Source organism: Melanotaenia boesemani, chromosome 10 (assembly GCF_017639745.1).
Source record: "Melanotaenia boesemani isolate fMelBoe1 chromosome 10, fMelBoe1.pri, whole genome shotgun sequence".
Taxonomy (NCBI): domain Eukaryota; kingdom Metazoa; phylum Chordata; class Actinopteri; order Atheriniformes; family Melanotaeniidae; genus Melanotaenia; species Melanotaenia boesemani.
This window is the reverse complement of record NC_055691.1, coordinates 25,354,635-25,371,050: the sequence shown is the minus strand read 5'-3', so window position 1 is coordinate 25,371,050 and position 16,416 is coordinate 25,354,635. Positions and strand designations below refer to the sequence as shown.

General features: G+C 38.2%; 1 protein-coding gene across 7 annotated transcripts in view; it reads right to left on the bottom strand.

Moving 5' to 3' along the window:
* The window catches only part of megf11 (multiple EGF-like-domains 11), an 80,731-nt gene that overhangs the window by 36,852 nt on the left and 27,463 nt on the right, over nt 1-16,416 (bottom strand). For 4 of the 7 annotated variants that reach the window (XM_041998110.1, XM_041998112.1, XM_041998115.1 and 1 more), the window contains 2 exons: nt 13,837-13,929; nt 13,654-13,674 (listed from right to left, as the gene is read on the bottom strand). In XM_041998110.1, the coding sequence (XP_041854044.1) occupies nt 13,654-13,674; nt 13,837-13,929 (114 nt within the window). The remainder of the gene's footprint in view (nt 1-13,653; nt 13,675-13,836; nt 13,930-16,416) is intronic. The other 3 variants (XM_041998113.1, XM_041998114.1, XM_041998116.1) reach the window with 1 other exon arrangement.

Genomic DNA, 16,416 nt, shown 5'->3' with positions numbered 1-16,416 from the left:
ATGTGACGTATATGTAAAGCGCTTTGGGTAAAAGTGCTATGTAAGTACGGACCATTTACCATATTTTCCTACTGAGTCATACTCACTTCAAAGTGGGGAGTATAGATAAATATGTAAACTGAAAGAAATGGAAACTCATTGATAAAATTAGATTTCATGACCTTTAATATACTTGTTTTAACTATTAAAAGGTGAAAACACAAAAATGTCTGAAAAATGCAATGTTTGGTTTTTAGTATAAAAAATGTGACTGGGATCTAAAATATATAATTATTTTAATAAATGTTGACTTGAGACAGGGGTTAACGTTAAACACTTACATACATGCATCTGGACAGATATTGTTTCTTCTTTTACCCTGCATGTCAAAGAACACTCAAAATGTTAAAAAAAAGGCTAAAATACAATAAGATAAGATAGGATTAGCATGCTTTATTGTGGAGTCTTTTACCTCCTGAGCCTCTCAGTCCTGCGGCGTATGGAGAGGAGTCGGTCACTGCGGCTGCTTTTCTGGGCGACCACAGTGTCATATAGGGGGTGACTACTGTTTCTGAAGATGGCCTGCATCTTGCTCCAAATGTGCTTCTCCACAAGTTCTCCCAACAGAGTTCTCCTTCCTCCCCATTACTGACACACACTTCCTGACCAGTTTGTTGAGCCGTTTCCACTCTCTGGCCGTCATACAGCACCAGCATTTCTTCGCAGACTTCAAAGGATTTAAGCTTCCTGAGAGAGAAGAGTCTGCTCTGTCCTGTTTTGTATGCTGCATCTGAGCTGCATCTGCATGCACAGACCAGTCCAGCTTATGATCCAGGTGGACACCCAAATATTTATAAGTCTAGACCCCCTCAATGTCCTCCCCCTCAATTACCACAGGTAAGTGATGATTGTGGTAGCTTTTTTTTTTTTTTTTTGTGGCACAATGTTGCACATGCCAGTTTGATTATTCTATTAATCACATCACGCTATACGTGCACAGAAATTAATAAAAGAGGAGGCAAAGCATTTAAACCTACTGACCGATATCGTCACATGAATGAAAATCATTGAAAGCTATTTTCTTGTTTATACCTTTGACTTTTTCCTCTGTGGGGCAGCACACAATGCTTTTCACATGTTTGCATAAAAACCAGAAATGTTATGTACCCAACACATAGCAGCATATGGGCATGTAGTTCAATGTCAACAATAAACACAATTCAGTTTGAAGAAAGTCAATCAGTCTGCCTCTAAAGTTAATTCCAACAATACAGAAACACATACGCACAAGGAAACACAAGGATAATTGCTTTTTAATGATCTCCCATTATGCAAATGCTCATCATGAAGCCATTAATCTTGAGGTGAGTTTCTACCTGCCTGACCACCAGTAATGCCAAGAAACTGACAGTTATTTTACAAGAAAAGTTATGAAGCTTGCAAATACCTCTGTTAAGTTATCCATCCAGCTTCCCCTTTCTACTGTTTGTCTAAATTACCCTGCTGTCAATGAAAAACACCAAAAACTATCACTGAGCAAAACACTTTTCACATGTTGAAATGAAAACTTCAGACATAAAACGTTAACTGCACAACATTACTGATTGACACAAAATGAAGTTATCCAGTGAAGGTTTCTTTTTCAAAAGAAGAAAGCGAAGACAAGTTTGGACATACAAAATGGTAAAACAGGATGTGGCTCTGAGTAGTAACTCCGTGCTAAAAGTCTTCTAATATTAGTGCTGATTGTAGAGAGAAAAAAAAAAAATCAGAACAAGAGCTTCAGCATAATTTGGAGCAATCTGGTTGTGGTTTCAGTAGGGGTCCATACGTCCAGACCAGAGAGGACGCCCTAACTGTATGACATGCAAAAAAAATAAATAAATAAATAAATAAATAAAAAAACACCTTCAACACCTTGAGATGAGCTAACAAAGAAAAGATCAGTGCATCAGTTTACTTAGATACAATGAAGCCCATAAGGAAGCAAGCATGTCCTGTGGAGCCACTTTGCTGCCTCTGGTTCTATCAAAGGAATGATTAAATCTGAAGATTGTCAAGAAATGTTTAAGTGAAATCTGTTAAGAAAACATCCAGCACTGCAATGTGACAGGATAGAAATAGGAAAATATCTTCTATGGCCTTTGAGTAACATGGAAAAACTGAAGAACAAGAATTTTTTTTCCATGACCTCTCTGAGATAATACAGTGTTTGGAAATTTCTCAAGAAAGGAAGAAAAAAAAAAGGCAAAGAAAAAAGAAAAACTGGGAGTTCATCTCAAATGAACTGCTGGCTCTGAAAGCAGCATTATTATCCCAGGCTCTGAAACTCACAAGGCACATGAATTATTCTCTCCGATTCTCAAAGTCAAAGTGGAGTGAAAAGTATACAACAGGAACTTATGGAGCATTGTGCGCGAGCAAGTAGGAGAAAGAAAGAGATGCTGTAGTTATAGAGGAAACTAAGACAGAATCAGAAATCTGGAATGAGTGTGGTCAGAATGGGGCCTCAATGCTTCATATCAGTCTGTACGACATTATCGTTGAGACAGGAAACAGAGTTTAAAATATTTTAAATTAAAAAGATTTAATCATCGGTCATTCTTGATTAAACAGGACAAACAAAAGGAAAAAAAAATCCTTTCAAAACCTTATTTCAGAGCCAGTGGAAGGGCCGCAGATATTGATCCATGGACCTTAACCCTTTTTTGTTCTGTGGCAGAGGGCGATTTTGTCATTCATGCTACTGTATGTCTATGACTGAAATGGAAGTCAGATCCTGAATCATTACACAGTAAAAGACATTGTTTAAAGCGATTGGCTGAAAAAATCACATGGTGTCAAGTTTCTTTGCAAATCTAATTTCTCAGGGGCAACTCATCTCTTTGAGGATGTGAATGCCCTAACCAGTAAGTCAGCATTTTCTGTCTTTTCTTCATCTAAACTCAATTGAAAGGTCTTAACGTAGAGCATGCTACATGATATGATGAACTTCTGAAGCTTTTCCTTTTCTGCTCACACCTAATTTTAGATTAGTAAACGAGGTGTGACCTCATTTGCGCAACGTGGTGATTTCACTGACATCAACCTTATTATTATTATTTTTTCTATGCTGCTCTATTTCAGATTTTCAATTAATTTGGGATCAGTTCCTGCAGGACACAAACTGAATCTTCACGAATGAGTCCTTGAAGTGGTAATGATTATATTTCTACTAAAATTTCCTTTGACCCTTATCATCCAGATGCCCTTTTGTTAATATTTAGATTCCAGGCTACATCTCTTTGTTTCTACAGACTAGCTATGGGATATGGTCTTTTTGTTTTTTCCCTATTCTTTTTTCCACTGTGGCAAAAGCCACCAATTTAATTGAATTTCTTTGCTTTTAATGTCTGCATTGTCCTAATCAGAGAAGAGGAGAGCTGTTTATCTTGACCTTGGTAGAATTAGCAGAGGGTATTTGTGTAGAAGTTAATGCGCCAACTATTCTTCAAATCGAAGCCTGAGCTTTTATTGATTACCGAGTCAAAGGTGCTTGTGGACATTCCCTAAACTGACATCCATTCAAGCATCAGAAAGAATGCATGTCTGATGGCAAAATGCAGCAAACTCTACATTAGACATACTTGATACTTTGCAAAAGTCAAAACACAGTCTTTTACAAATCTGTGTCAAAGTGGAAGAATGCATTTTGTATGATTTGACCTAGTTTCTGAGAATCCTGCTTTGAAGGTGTGTAAACCTGACAACCTTGCTTTTCATCAGTTACAAACTCTAGTAACATAAGGTTGCTGTTAAAGTTATGTGAAGGAAAATGATTATTTCACACAAGCAACATGCAATATAACCTTCTGAGAGGGTGGCACAACTGCAGGCGAGGAGGAGCACAGTAGAATGCAAAATACAGCCCCAAATACCCCTGGGCCTGGAGGCAAATTTGATTAAAAGTTTGTTTTTCTTCACTCTCAACAAACGGAGAAGCTCGTCGATGCGGCACTGACAGTTAATTGGACTTGGCAGGGCCACGAGTTCATTCGTCAGCATTGTGTGGGGCTTGCCTGGGAGGAGCAGGACAATCGATGTCCCTGAGGACGGCCTGTAATCACTGCAACACTCCAATGAAGTCCAGGGTTAAACATCAGGAGATTGCAGGTGCACCAGAGGATCTAAAAAGACTGCTAATATGCTCCCTCTCCCAAAGCAAACCAAGGGCACTGCAACGCAGCACCCAAACAGCTGTGGTGAACCCTAAAAGAACACAGTAACCTCAAGGTATTGTTCTGAAAACTATGTCACAAATTCAAATTCCTAAAAGGTGGAAGGAGTATTTTTTTATTGATATTTTGCAAATAAAATGCTTCTTGAGACTTGAGATTAAATAATAATTGAGGTAACACTCTGACAAGGGCTCGCAGGAGAAATAATGTATAAAACAAGAGAAAATATTGTTATGCTTGACAAATTTAGGTTTTTATAAAGGTGGCCATGGCTAAGCTGCTAGAAGGTCAATCTCCAGCCCCCTCAATAAGTCACTCCATAAGTCATAAGTCAAGTGTCCATGAGCAAGACACTAAACCCCATGCTGTTTCTGATGTGCTCATCAGTGTGTAAGTGTGTGTATGACAGAAAAAAGGCACAGCACGTATAGAACAAGACGAAGCGGTATATACTGCGAGTGTGTGTAATAGTATGGTAAAGCACTTCACAGAACCAGTCTAAGTAAAGACTATGAGTAAAGACTGTTGACCATTTTCTTTGATCTTTTATTTTTTCTAGATTTGCACTTCTATGATGATAATGTAAAAGATTAAAAGGAAAATATCTGTCAAAGGAAACTTTATTTTTTTTTTTTGCAATAACATTAACATAACTGTAGAGCATTTAAAAACCATGAAGGGTGTGGACAATTATGTAGTCTAGTCGCACAGTAAACTGTAACACATTTACAAGAATAGATCATTTTATTTGTGAATAAAATTGCTCTTTATGTGGGAGGAGAAAATAGGAAGATTTTTTTCATGCCTGCAGCGTGTTCATGGCTTGCAGATGAGGCAGAACCTGAACCCTTGTACGATAGAGAGAGTATATTTATAACAAGCAACAGATGCCTGAGATAGCTTTTTAAGCTAGCCCACTCATTTCTAAAGCCAGATGGTTTGGGGGCTTAAACCTAACCACAGAAAAAGTGAAAGTAACTGTACTGGTTTCTGCAGAACACAAAAATCAAGTCACCTGAATGGCAGTCTTGTGAATTACTTCACTATGACACTCTTTAGCCACTGATATTGACTTTTTCTACAGCATTTCCAGACAAAATGCCACAAGACTGTACTCCTGTATGGAGCCTTTTATAGATCCATAAACTTGAAAAAAAGTTGTTTGCAAGAACACAAATCAAATAGTTTCACAAGCTGCCATGATACTGTGCTAAATTATGTTTCTTATACACTCAACTGTGAAAAGGTCATCACAAGCAATGATTATTAAAAATATACTGGATCACTGCAAATAAACTTCATAAATACAATTCAGGTGTGACTTATAGACTTTGAAATGAGCCTAAAACAGCTTTGTTCTACATTAGTATTCAGGTGATACCTTATCTCTCTAAACTGTTATCATAGCATTTCAGCTATTTTAGACACACTGACCTTCTCTTAAGGACAGGAGATAAGGCTTTTTAATGTCCTTATTAAATCAAACCATCTGAGCAGGCTTTCAGAGCTCAGTAGTGTGTTCCAGGAGCTCATAACTCCTCTACACAGACTAATGACAAGAACCATAGTGATAATGACCAGCAGGTCTATATGCTGTACCATCTTAACTATCACCAGGATATGCAATGATATCCAGCAGTTTTTTTGTGCTCAGGTTACATGCAGAGACATCACACATGCATATACACACACACACACTCACATCTTAGCCATTCTCCTAAAGGTAATGGCGCAGTGAGCTCTCAGGGCATAATAAATCCTGCTTAATGGGATGGTGCAGAAAAAAAAATCTCCAGAGCTGAGCAAAGTCAGTCTGCACACTTGACCAATGAGGCTTATATATACAGAAAATGTCATAGAGGCAGTTGATGCATGATGTTTAGACAGAATCTCTTCAAAAGATTTTGATTGTGTGAATATTTTTTCATTTATCAATTTACAATTAATCACAAGCATTGGAGTGTGTGCATGAGTGTGTAGTACAGTGTGCTGTCAGGTACTGTGTATGTGTACGTGTGGGTGCTCCACAATTCATCTGATGGACTCGATATCAGTCAGATGAAGTCTCGACACAGTGATTTACACAACTCATAAGTCACTGTGAGAAATGAAGGGAAAGATCAGAGAGGCATGCTGTCTGAACCACATCATCCAACTTCAAGCTGTCAGAGCCCAAATAGTGAAATCTGCGTTTCTAAGTCTGCTCTGTTTGAATGGTGGCACTGTAAACATTACATAACAAACTAAAACTAAGTTAGTGTCTAAAGACCTTTAAAAGTTCATTGTGACAATAATTAGGCTGCAAGTCAAAGTAGAGATTTACTAATTTAGGTTGCACCATTTCAACTAATGTCTCAGCTGAAGGCCTCAGTAATGTATTATTAGGTTACTAAGAAACATCTATAATACAACTTGCTGAAGAGTCACTGGCTTTAAACTTACATTGACAGTATTTTAACCCTTTAATGGGTGAAGAACTCTATTTGGTCACTTTATAGGACGTACAAAACGCCTCCCTATGCTACTACATGAAATCATAGAACAACGTGGATTTCTGCCCACCAATCATTAAAGATCAGGCTACGTTCCGGATACTTTATTGAGATTGCTTTTCAACATAAGAATGAGAAGAAACTTTTACTGCTGACCTCTTACTACTGTAGGACTGGTATTATTTAAAAAAAAAACGTATTTCAGTGAATTTCCAATAAAGGGTTAAGAGGCCCAATCCTACATGAAATTTAGATTCAGTGTCACATTCCCCTTTAATGGACTTCTAATTAAAGTGACACACTGGGACGCCTTTTCAGCCAACATGAGTCACACGTTCCTTGCCAACAATTACACAACCATGTAATATTATATGTTGTTGTCCATGTCTCATGTTACTGTCCATATTTTATGTCATTGTATGTTACTGTTTTTAGGGACCTGCCTAGGGACTAAGGATGGAAAATAGAAATCTTAGATATTTATGTAAAAATGTCCATTAATATGCCTGGTTCCTATTCTTAAATAAAATTTTAAAAATGTTTGCTCTAGAATGTGTGTGTGTGTGTGTTTATTTTTTTTTATTTTATTTTTTGTGGGTTATAGAGCAACCATGGAGCATAATAATGCTGTTAATGTGTACATATTTTTAAACTTAATTTTTTTCTTGGAATCATTTAATTTAGATCAAATCTCTGTATAGTTTATTTTAAACTTCTGTAGCAGATTTGTGTGGCAGTTTGTGTCCTCCATGGGGCTGGTTATGTGTAATTTCTCATTTTCTTCAAAGTTTTAATATAACTAATGTCTTAATATTTCAATATGAAAGGATTTGCAATGCAAACTGCCTTTTGTAAGAGCCGCTGTTATTGGGATTTATGGATGCCAGCTGGCTATATAAAAATATTAGACAGGGACCAATAATCATCTCACTGGCTTTATACTGCCACCTCAATTTTGCATCCAAAGATGAGGCTCTGCTTTTATTTCTTCTTCTTTGATTCAGGCAGACAAGATACTTGGCTAATGTTATTATGACCATTCTTAAGGTGTTGGTGCACAATCTCCCAATTCATATAGACCAGTGTATTTTATGCTGTTCCTGTTGAACTATATGGGAAATTATCTGTAATTACAATGGTGACATGCCACCTAGGGAACAAAACTGGCATGCAGTAACATAATGATAGTGTTGTGAATGTATGTATTTTATTAGCACAAAGCTTGATTAAGAAAAAAAAACCTGGCTGGGAAACTGTGCAGTTTAACCAGCAAGGAGAAAAAGTAAATTAGTGAAAACAAGGAGGTGAAGAAATTGGCAGTTTCAAAATTAAAAGGGCAACACACATTAAGGTAATCTGCCCCTTTTCTAATTCCTAATATGGAATTTGTGTCTTGTTTAAGTTATTGCAAATCATAAAAATGTACTGGTGTTGGCTGACAGGATAGTTACTCACCAGTCCATATGCATAACGAAGGATGTGTACTGTTAACACTTATAGAACACACCGTTTTGTTGTTGTTCTCAGTGTCTTAAATTAATTATGATGTTTAGTTTAATTTAGTGTAGTTTAGATTTCAGGTAATTCGATTTAGCTGAGCTTTCTTTGAGCTTCTGTCGAGCAGTTCGTGGTTGTGGACCAGAGAGGAAACCATTTTTTTTCTGGCTGCAAGATTGTTGTTAAAGTGTGACAAGCCAACTTGTTCTCAATCAAATTTTGCCATCTTGTCAGGGAATTAGCATTTCTGAGGTTCACCTAAGGTCTCTTTTGTGTCTGTGCCCTGACTCATCCACTGTAATATTATCACCTGGGTGGGTTAAATAAAAAAAAATCATGGGTTGGTTTAAAATGCAAATCATCACAATGTTAATCCAACATTATTCAAAAAGCCTTTTTTTTTGCATTCATTTCTGACACCAACTGCTGACACAATACAGAATGTGATGCAGCAAGATTTGTTCACAATCACGTAAGATCCAAAGAAAGCGAAGACCCAAACTAAAAAAAAGGAAAGCTCTGTTACTGTCAGTGAAAAACTCCACACTGAATCTTTAACTTATAATTGTACCAGCTGATATGACATTGATGCAATGTTTTATTTATACATGGAGAAAAGCTGGTGCAACAGATACGTGTTAAGTTGGAGTCAGTAACATTGTGCCTTACTTTGCAGAGCATAAACTGGGTGCAACACTCATAAGGAACACAGTGCTGTACACCAAAACAAAACCCTGTCTGTACAGCAGAGACCAGTCTCACTAATATACACACATACACGCACGCATGCACAGAGGCACAACAGATTGGTCCATTTTCTCTTCCCCTGAGAGAAATACCATTTCCTGGGTGCTTTGATCTACCAAAATGAATGAGGCAGTTGGGATCGACTGCTACAAGCAGCAAGGAGTCCCTTCAGAGTCATGCAGTTAGAATATTTATAGTTCTCCCCAAAGTGTCTCTTTACATGCTTGTATAATGAGGAACTCAATCGATGTAGACTTCTTTTTCAAAAGCTGATGTGAAGATGAAGTCTCACTTTTCCAATTTTGTTGTTTTATTTTAATATATGGAGGCATGACTTCCTTTTAACACTGCTGAATGGCACATAAATACACACACACACACATGCTGCATTCACTCTCCGAAAGCTTAATGAAGAGAGAAGTTCTGAGAGCAAAGTTAAGCGACATTTAGACTGATGTGTCAAGTGACAGTAAATCTGCATGTGTCTCTGTCAGGTTCAGTGTGACTGAGGCTCTGGGTCTGACAGTGACTCATGTCAGTGTCCTGCTGCCGTGGGACTGGAGAGAAACCATCTGCCTCAGATGCACCTCTGAGAATAATATGTAAACACTGTTGACATGCACCAGAGGGAGTCCTCACGAGGGGTGTTTTTAAAGCCAAAAATTAAGTTTCACAATTTTTTTTATGTCTGGCTACCCTTCCATGTGTGTCTTCACTGGTTGGGGTAATGTCATCTAACAGAAAATAAGATAATTAAATTTAAGCTATTATCTACCCTTTCTATTAGACCTAGACTATTTTGATCGCAACGGCACATTTTTAAAACCAATAAAACAAATAATTTATTTACACCTTAAACATGAATAAGATTACAGATTTACTATTCAATTAGTATAAAAGAAGAAGTATGTAGCATCTCATCTGGTGCAATAGCCCATAAAAGGCATTCATAGGCCACATTTATCATTTAATCATGTGTACAGCAGCCACAACAGTGACCAAGAAGGAATATGTTAACTCATGGACCATGGCTGACCAACTACATTAGATTTGGCTGTTAAGTGTGATAAATTTCTTCTAAGAACACAAAGGATGCTTTGTGGTCAACAAAGCTCTATTGCTCCCATGTTTTTATCCAATCCAATCCATTTTATTTACATAGTACATTATAAAAAGAAAAAAAGCATGTGGTTACCAGTGTGCTGTGCATATAGAACTTGTTTTACATACAGAGACACAAATATGTTTCATGCACACCCAGAGTTTCTGCACTTCAAAAGACATTAAAAGGCTTGAAAAACAACGAATAAACTATGTCTAATTGACACTAGAAAACATTTATAAACTAAAATAAACAAAAAGAAATTAAAAGATTAAAATGCACCAAAAGAAATCGATGAACTAAAAGCAACGAAAAGACTAAAAACAATTATGTGTGGAATATACTAAAAATAATTATATGGCTAAAATACACTAAAAAGACTTAAAAAGACTAAGATACACTAAAAGAAATTAGAAGGCCAAAATGCATTAAAAGACAAACATAGATCACACAACAGTCATGCTGTGCTAAAAGCCATGGACTAAAAATGTGTTTTCAGGTGTGTTTTCAAAGTTCCCAGAGTGGGAGCCAGTTTAATCTGGTTGGGGAGCGCATTGCACAGTCTGGCTGTCAGTAGTGAAAAAGAACAGTAGCTTCTGGTTTTGTGTCTGGATCTAAGAACCACAGGGAATGACTTGATCTGCAGACATCAGTGTCCTAATGGAGTATTTAGGCCCATACCTGATACGTATGTGGGTACCAGTCTGTTTAAAAACAAATAGTAAAATCTTAAAATAAATTCTAAAATTGACAGGCAGCCGGTGCAGTGAAGCCAGGATGGGGGTGATGTGATCATGCATTTTAGTGCCAGTTATCTTGGTCACATTGATTTTTAGAATCTTTGCAGAAGTGGGCGAATGTTTCCACCACAACAGGGGAAAGCAAAGTCCATATTAGAAAAGAGAAGAAACACTAAAAGCTTCATATCTGTGAACATTTCTTCCCCTGAGCGTTGGGAACATATCATTATCCAACTGAGGCACATGGAATCAATGCTTCATTACACCTAATATGTTTTCAAGTGATGGTAGTCATAGCTAAATATGCCTCATGCATGTAACATCTATCTTTATCACAGCCTTTATTTGAAAGTTGTTATTACTGCATTATATAGTGACCCTGTCTGATAGCCTCATCACAAAGATTAAATCAGCAAGTGCTGAGGGGTACACTGCAATGAAAGAAATGGGACTTATTTCTCTGCAACTACAAGAAAAAGAAAGTCTGCTTTTTACCCAAGAAACTCATAAGATCATGTGAAAACTTTACACAGTTTCCATTCAATAAACTCATAATATCATACAAAAATTCAATTTTATCCTTATTTTGTGCAGTTTTTGTCTCACCAGCACATACTAAATTTGCTGTATATTGTGTCCAATAACATCCCCACATCGCAAACTCCGGCACTGTGCGTCAGCTGACAAGAATCACTAAAGACATGCTGTTCAGTACCATAAGCAGAGTTCCATTTAACTGAACTTGCTTTTGCTAAAATTGCTGCCATCTCAGGTTTATTGGGTTTAATATATTTTTTTATCCATTTTTTAATATTATTTTTCAATAGAAAATTTCTGTTGAGAGTCATTAAAAAACAAAGAAAACATGTTTTCTAAGACAAACCCTGCTGACAAAACAGTAAAGAAAAGCAGGCAAAAACAAACACAGATAGGTACAGGGCAGTCTTTTAACACCCAAACTGCTGAACTGAAACAAACATTGAATTCATGACATATTATTAAAGGGAACATGTTGAATATTACATTCCACAAACACAACACACACAAGTGATCACACTAACCAACAGCAACAATTAATCATTCATCGCTCTTTGGAGGGAACACAACCTCTACTCAGAATGCTCCAAATTCACATGAACAGATGTAGAACAAGACAGCATCTGCAAACATCAATCAACATCCTGTTTTGCTGTTTTATCTATCCACCAGCATGTCCTTGAGATTAGGCTGAGACACCTCAAGACTGCAGGCAGGTCACAAGGTAAATCTGCTCTCAGTGGGATAGCTGCTTCCGTCCGAAGAACATGAGGAAATGTCTTCTGGCTACAGCAGGTGGACACCAGCAGGCGAAGAAGCTGGCGATATCTCTCGTCTGCCTTTACCAACACATTTTACTGAATCTATCCCACCTGATCGCCTTCACTTGTTTTGGCTACAAACACTACGACTCTTTATTTTCACCACCTGACCCATATACAAAACTGCTTCCTGGTGGGTGCTGCTCCAGAAACTAGGTCCAAGCCTTTGATCCAGCTCCAGATCACTGGCTGAAAGACTGTCACTTCAGCTTTAGTCCACAGAGCACCCCACGGCAGCTCTTCTTCTCAAAAGCTTGGGCGACACACTTTTTATCACATTCGCACATCCTTTGTCATGTGACCAGCTCATTCTGCCCTCTCTCCAGCTCATACATCACAGAACTGGCTTTTTAGGTGAACACAAGAGCCTCAAATTAACCAGAAAAGTGATCAACTAAACAGCAAATAAATAAACTGTGGCATTAGTGGAGTATGAACTTTAACTAAACCACAATATCTGTGTTTGGTGAAGGTAAAATTTACAGTGACAGATAAAAAAAATAAAAAAACGAACATGCTGAAACATTTACACGAAGGAAAAAGAGGGCAGATTTAATTTAAAAATTGGCACGCATTCTTAATTTCTACAGATGAAAGCTCATAAACGAAAAAGCCTGGAATCACGCCTGATATGGAAATCCAAAGTTATGAATAATGCCTCTGTTTCAATCATCAAGTCTGTTTTAACAAGGTGGATTAGTTAAGCACCTGCAGGCTGAAAGGAACACATGGCTGCACTCCTAACTTACTAAGAGTGGGACAAGAGTCCCAGAGGGCCCTAAACCTCTTATTCTCCTTGCTGGACCCTCACCAGTCTGTAGGAGGGAGCAGCAGCAAACAGCTCAGGCTTGTCATTTACACCAATGAGTCTACCTCCAACATGCTGGTGCTGCCGCAAGAGCAGCTGATTTACACACACTTGCTAATCAGGGAATGGCTCTCTTACTAATGAAAACTCATAGATCTATACAGTAACAGTACTGATATGATTTTAGCTGCTATTACTCATTCCTAAATATGGAACAGGCAACAGCAGTTAAATGCTGCAGACGGTGAGCTGTTGAAGTTACGAATAAGAGGTCAGAAATGTTGACACAGAAAATGGAGACTAGGTCAAAGATATTGTTATGTCTATCTTGGAAAATAACAGCCTCTTGTGAGCATATTTCTATCTAGACATAAATTTTACAAAATATTATTTGCTCCTGGCTGGTCTCAGTGAGGCTCTGGCATTTAGATGATTGCAGGATAGAAATGGTCCACTCCACCCTCCCATCCAGCTACGGGAGCCAAGGCAACCCCAGTAAACAGGGAGGACAGCACAATGGTTTGTTTCAGCTTGGCACTGATCCATCATTTCACTGAACAAGTCATAGACACCACCAGTCCAATCATGATTAAGACCATAACAGAGAGTTTGGTAGACACAAGTGGGGGGTGCAACCATCCATCCATCCGCTAGATTCATCAAGCAAATCACTTCCACTTCCAGCAAATGAAAATGAATTCATTGTGACTTACCTGTTCCATTGACTGTGTTTGCTAAGAAGAGAGGATACAAAGCTGAGCAGCTTTGAGATAGACTGACATCGAGGCAATACAGATTCACAGCATAGTCTTATGGACCTGCTGGTTTTGAGAGCTATTAATGGAATAAATTAGTCTAAATGACTTATTGTAGGCTTAGAGGTAAAATGCACTCACCACTGGAGCAGTCCAGTCCTCCCCATCCAGGCTCACACTGACATGTATCAGGAGACACACAGCGACCATGGACACACTCTTCTGTACACAGAGCTGAAACACAGAGACATTCCCCACATTACTGCAATTAATAATTGTGTTAAACACACACACATACACACAAACTGGGGTGTGAAAGATCATTAAACCACCAATAAACGCATAATTAAAGCCACCAAGACAACAGCTGAAAGAAAATGGCCCATAAAATTGAACACTCAATATCTTCATCATGGGGCTAAATCTTAGCTTTGGCACTCATATTCAGCATCCATCTCCAGTACTTGACACTGGGCTAAATGATTTCTTAAGAGACTCAGGCTTTGGTTAACATCATGGTATATCACACAGCTTTACTTTACTTTCCACAATGAGCAGTCATCAGCAGGCTGAGCCATGACGGAACACACTGTAAATCACCTCTAATGCTCTGCCATGCAGTGAAGCTTAAATATTGCAGGTACACTGCAGTGTTTACTAAGTGTGCAGTTTTCATGATCATTCATATTGAGCCACACAACCCCAAATTGATCTGACGGACATTAGTATTCCTGGTGGAGCATTTGCAAGAATTGGAAGTTTTGCTTTGTTTTGGTTTTTTTAGCTGGAGAAAAAGGCAACTTGTATGGAGAGCTTTTTTAATCTTAGTTTTTTTTTTTTTTTTAAACCAAGCAGCAACAATAGCACAAAAACGGTACTTAGCTTGAATAAATATATGGCAGCCAAGGTCATCTGGCCAGCAGGGTTAAGACAAGCAGGCTTTTATCAGGGGAAGGAGGCAGGCAGGCAAATATAAGGAGAGAGAAATCCCGCCTGATGGGAATCAGCAGTCCACTAACATGGCCTGCGGAGGGATGATACACAATCCAAGGGCAGCGGAGCAGACAGTCTGTCCCCTTAACTGATCAGACCTCATCTAACACTTCATCCAAGTTCTGCCTTCTTTGTTTGCTTCTTTTTAAGTGTCTTTGTATGGGGACAGGATCTACATGATGAATAACAGAATGCCTGTTAATATTGCAGCTCTGTGTGCAACATCATGGCACCTATTCTGCAGGCGGAGAGGTCAGCAGGGGCTGGCTGCAGGCTTGAACAGAGCTACTATTGATTATCACTCAATCAGGCTTTGATTAGGATCCACCACCAGCAAGTGAGATGCTGCAAGAGAGAAGAAGGGGGAGTGAATCCCAAACACATCCGTGGATAATCGCAAAATGCTCCCACGGCAAAAAACGCTCAACCAGAGATAGAAAGATAATTCAGGACAGATTTTTGAGCGTCAGTGCTTTGGCAGGAAACTGTCTAATTACAGTAAGCTAGGAAAAGTAGAAAGAAGGAGAAGAGCTCCCACATTTATGCTGACGAAGGTAGTGAGATCGACTACCTGTAATCAATGAGTCCACAGTATGCAGAGTATTCAAAGGGAAGAGGAGACAAATTCAATGTCACCATGATGAGATGATTTAGTTTAGTTTCAATCAGCAAATTCTGATCAGCAAGAACAGGAAAATGCAAATGTGTCACATCCTTTAGAGAAAAAAAAGAAATATGGAAATTAAGTTTTGAATATGGGAGAAAGGATAAAGCGCACCCTTCTCCTGAGATCTGAACCGGTGTACTGAAGGGAAGGCATAATAAAGTAGAAGGTAGGTCTTTCATTTTAATTGAAATTCATGAATCACTCTGCCTAACTCATGTCTAAGGAATCTGTTGGAAAATTAAGTCTTTCATCTAGATAAAAGGCTAATCTTACTCATTATGCAGAGGTGTTATCAGAACAAGGAACAATGAAGCTAATTGGTGATGGCCAGGCAATAATATTAAATTTTATATTTGTGCCCAGTTAAACTACAGCCATTTAAAAAGCCTCATAAACCAGCTGTCTTTAGTTTTTCTTGTTGTTGGAGCACTCTGCTGTAGTCAGTGACAACCAGAACATTTTAATTTCTTTATGTTTTTTGTTGTGGCAATGTCATGGAGTCAAAAAAGTGAAAATAAAACGTAGCTGATATTTAAATATATCTAAGACCAATGCCTATAGAGCATATCAAACATCTTCCTGCAAAGCTTCTTCTGCAAGCCTCTGTCTAACACATGGATGACTTTTTTATAACTACGTCTTTGAAGCACTAAAAAAAAAAAAACGCAACAAAGCCAAAATGAAAAAGAAATCAAAGCCACAGGATCCCTTTCTGAAGAAAAATCTCATCATCTTTCAGATCATCAAAATGCAAATACGAAACTTAATCAAAACCAAAGTAGTTCTACGGCCAAACTCACTTTACAATTATGTTTCAGCACCGGACAGGCAGAAGTCATGCAGGAGTCATCTGGCCTAATGCTTTATAAAAATACAGGCTAGTCGCCCTGCAGAGTCTGTCAGCCTCTGAAGATATTACAAGCTCTTGTCATTAGCAAGGTCCTCTCACTTCTACTTGCACAACTGTAATAATCATGCTTATTAGGAGGGAAATGAGTTCCTCACATCCTCTTCATAGGGTAGTAACATATTAAGGTAATGACTTACATTAGATCAAAGGT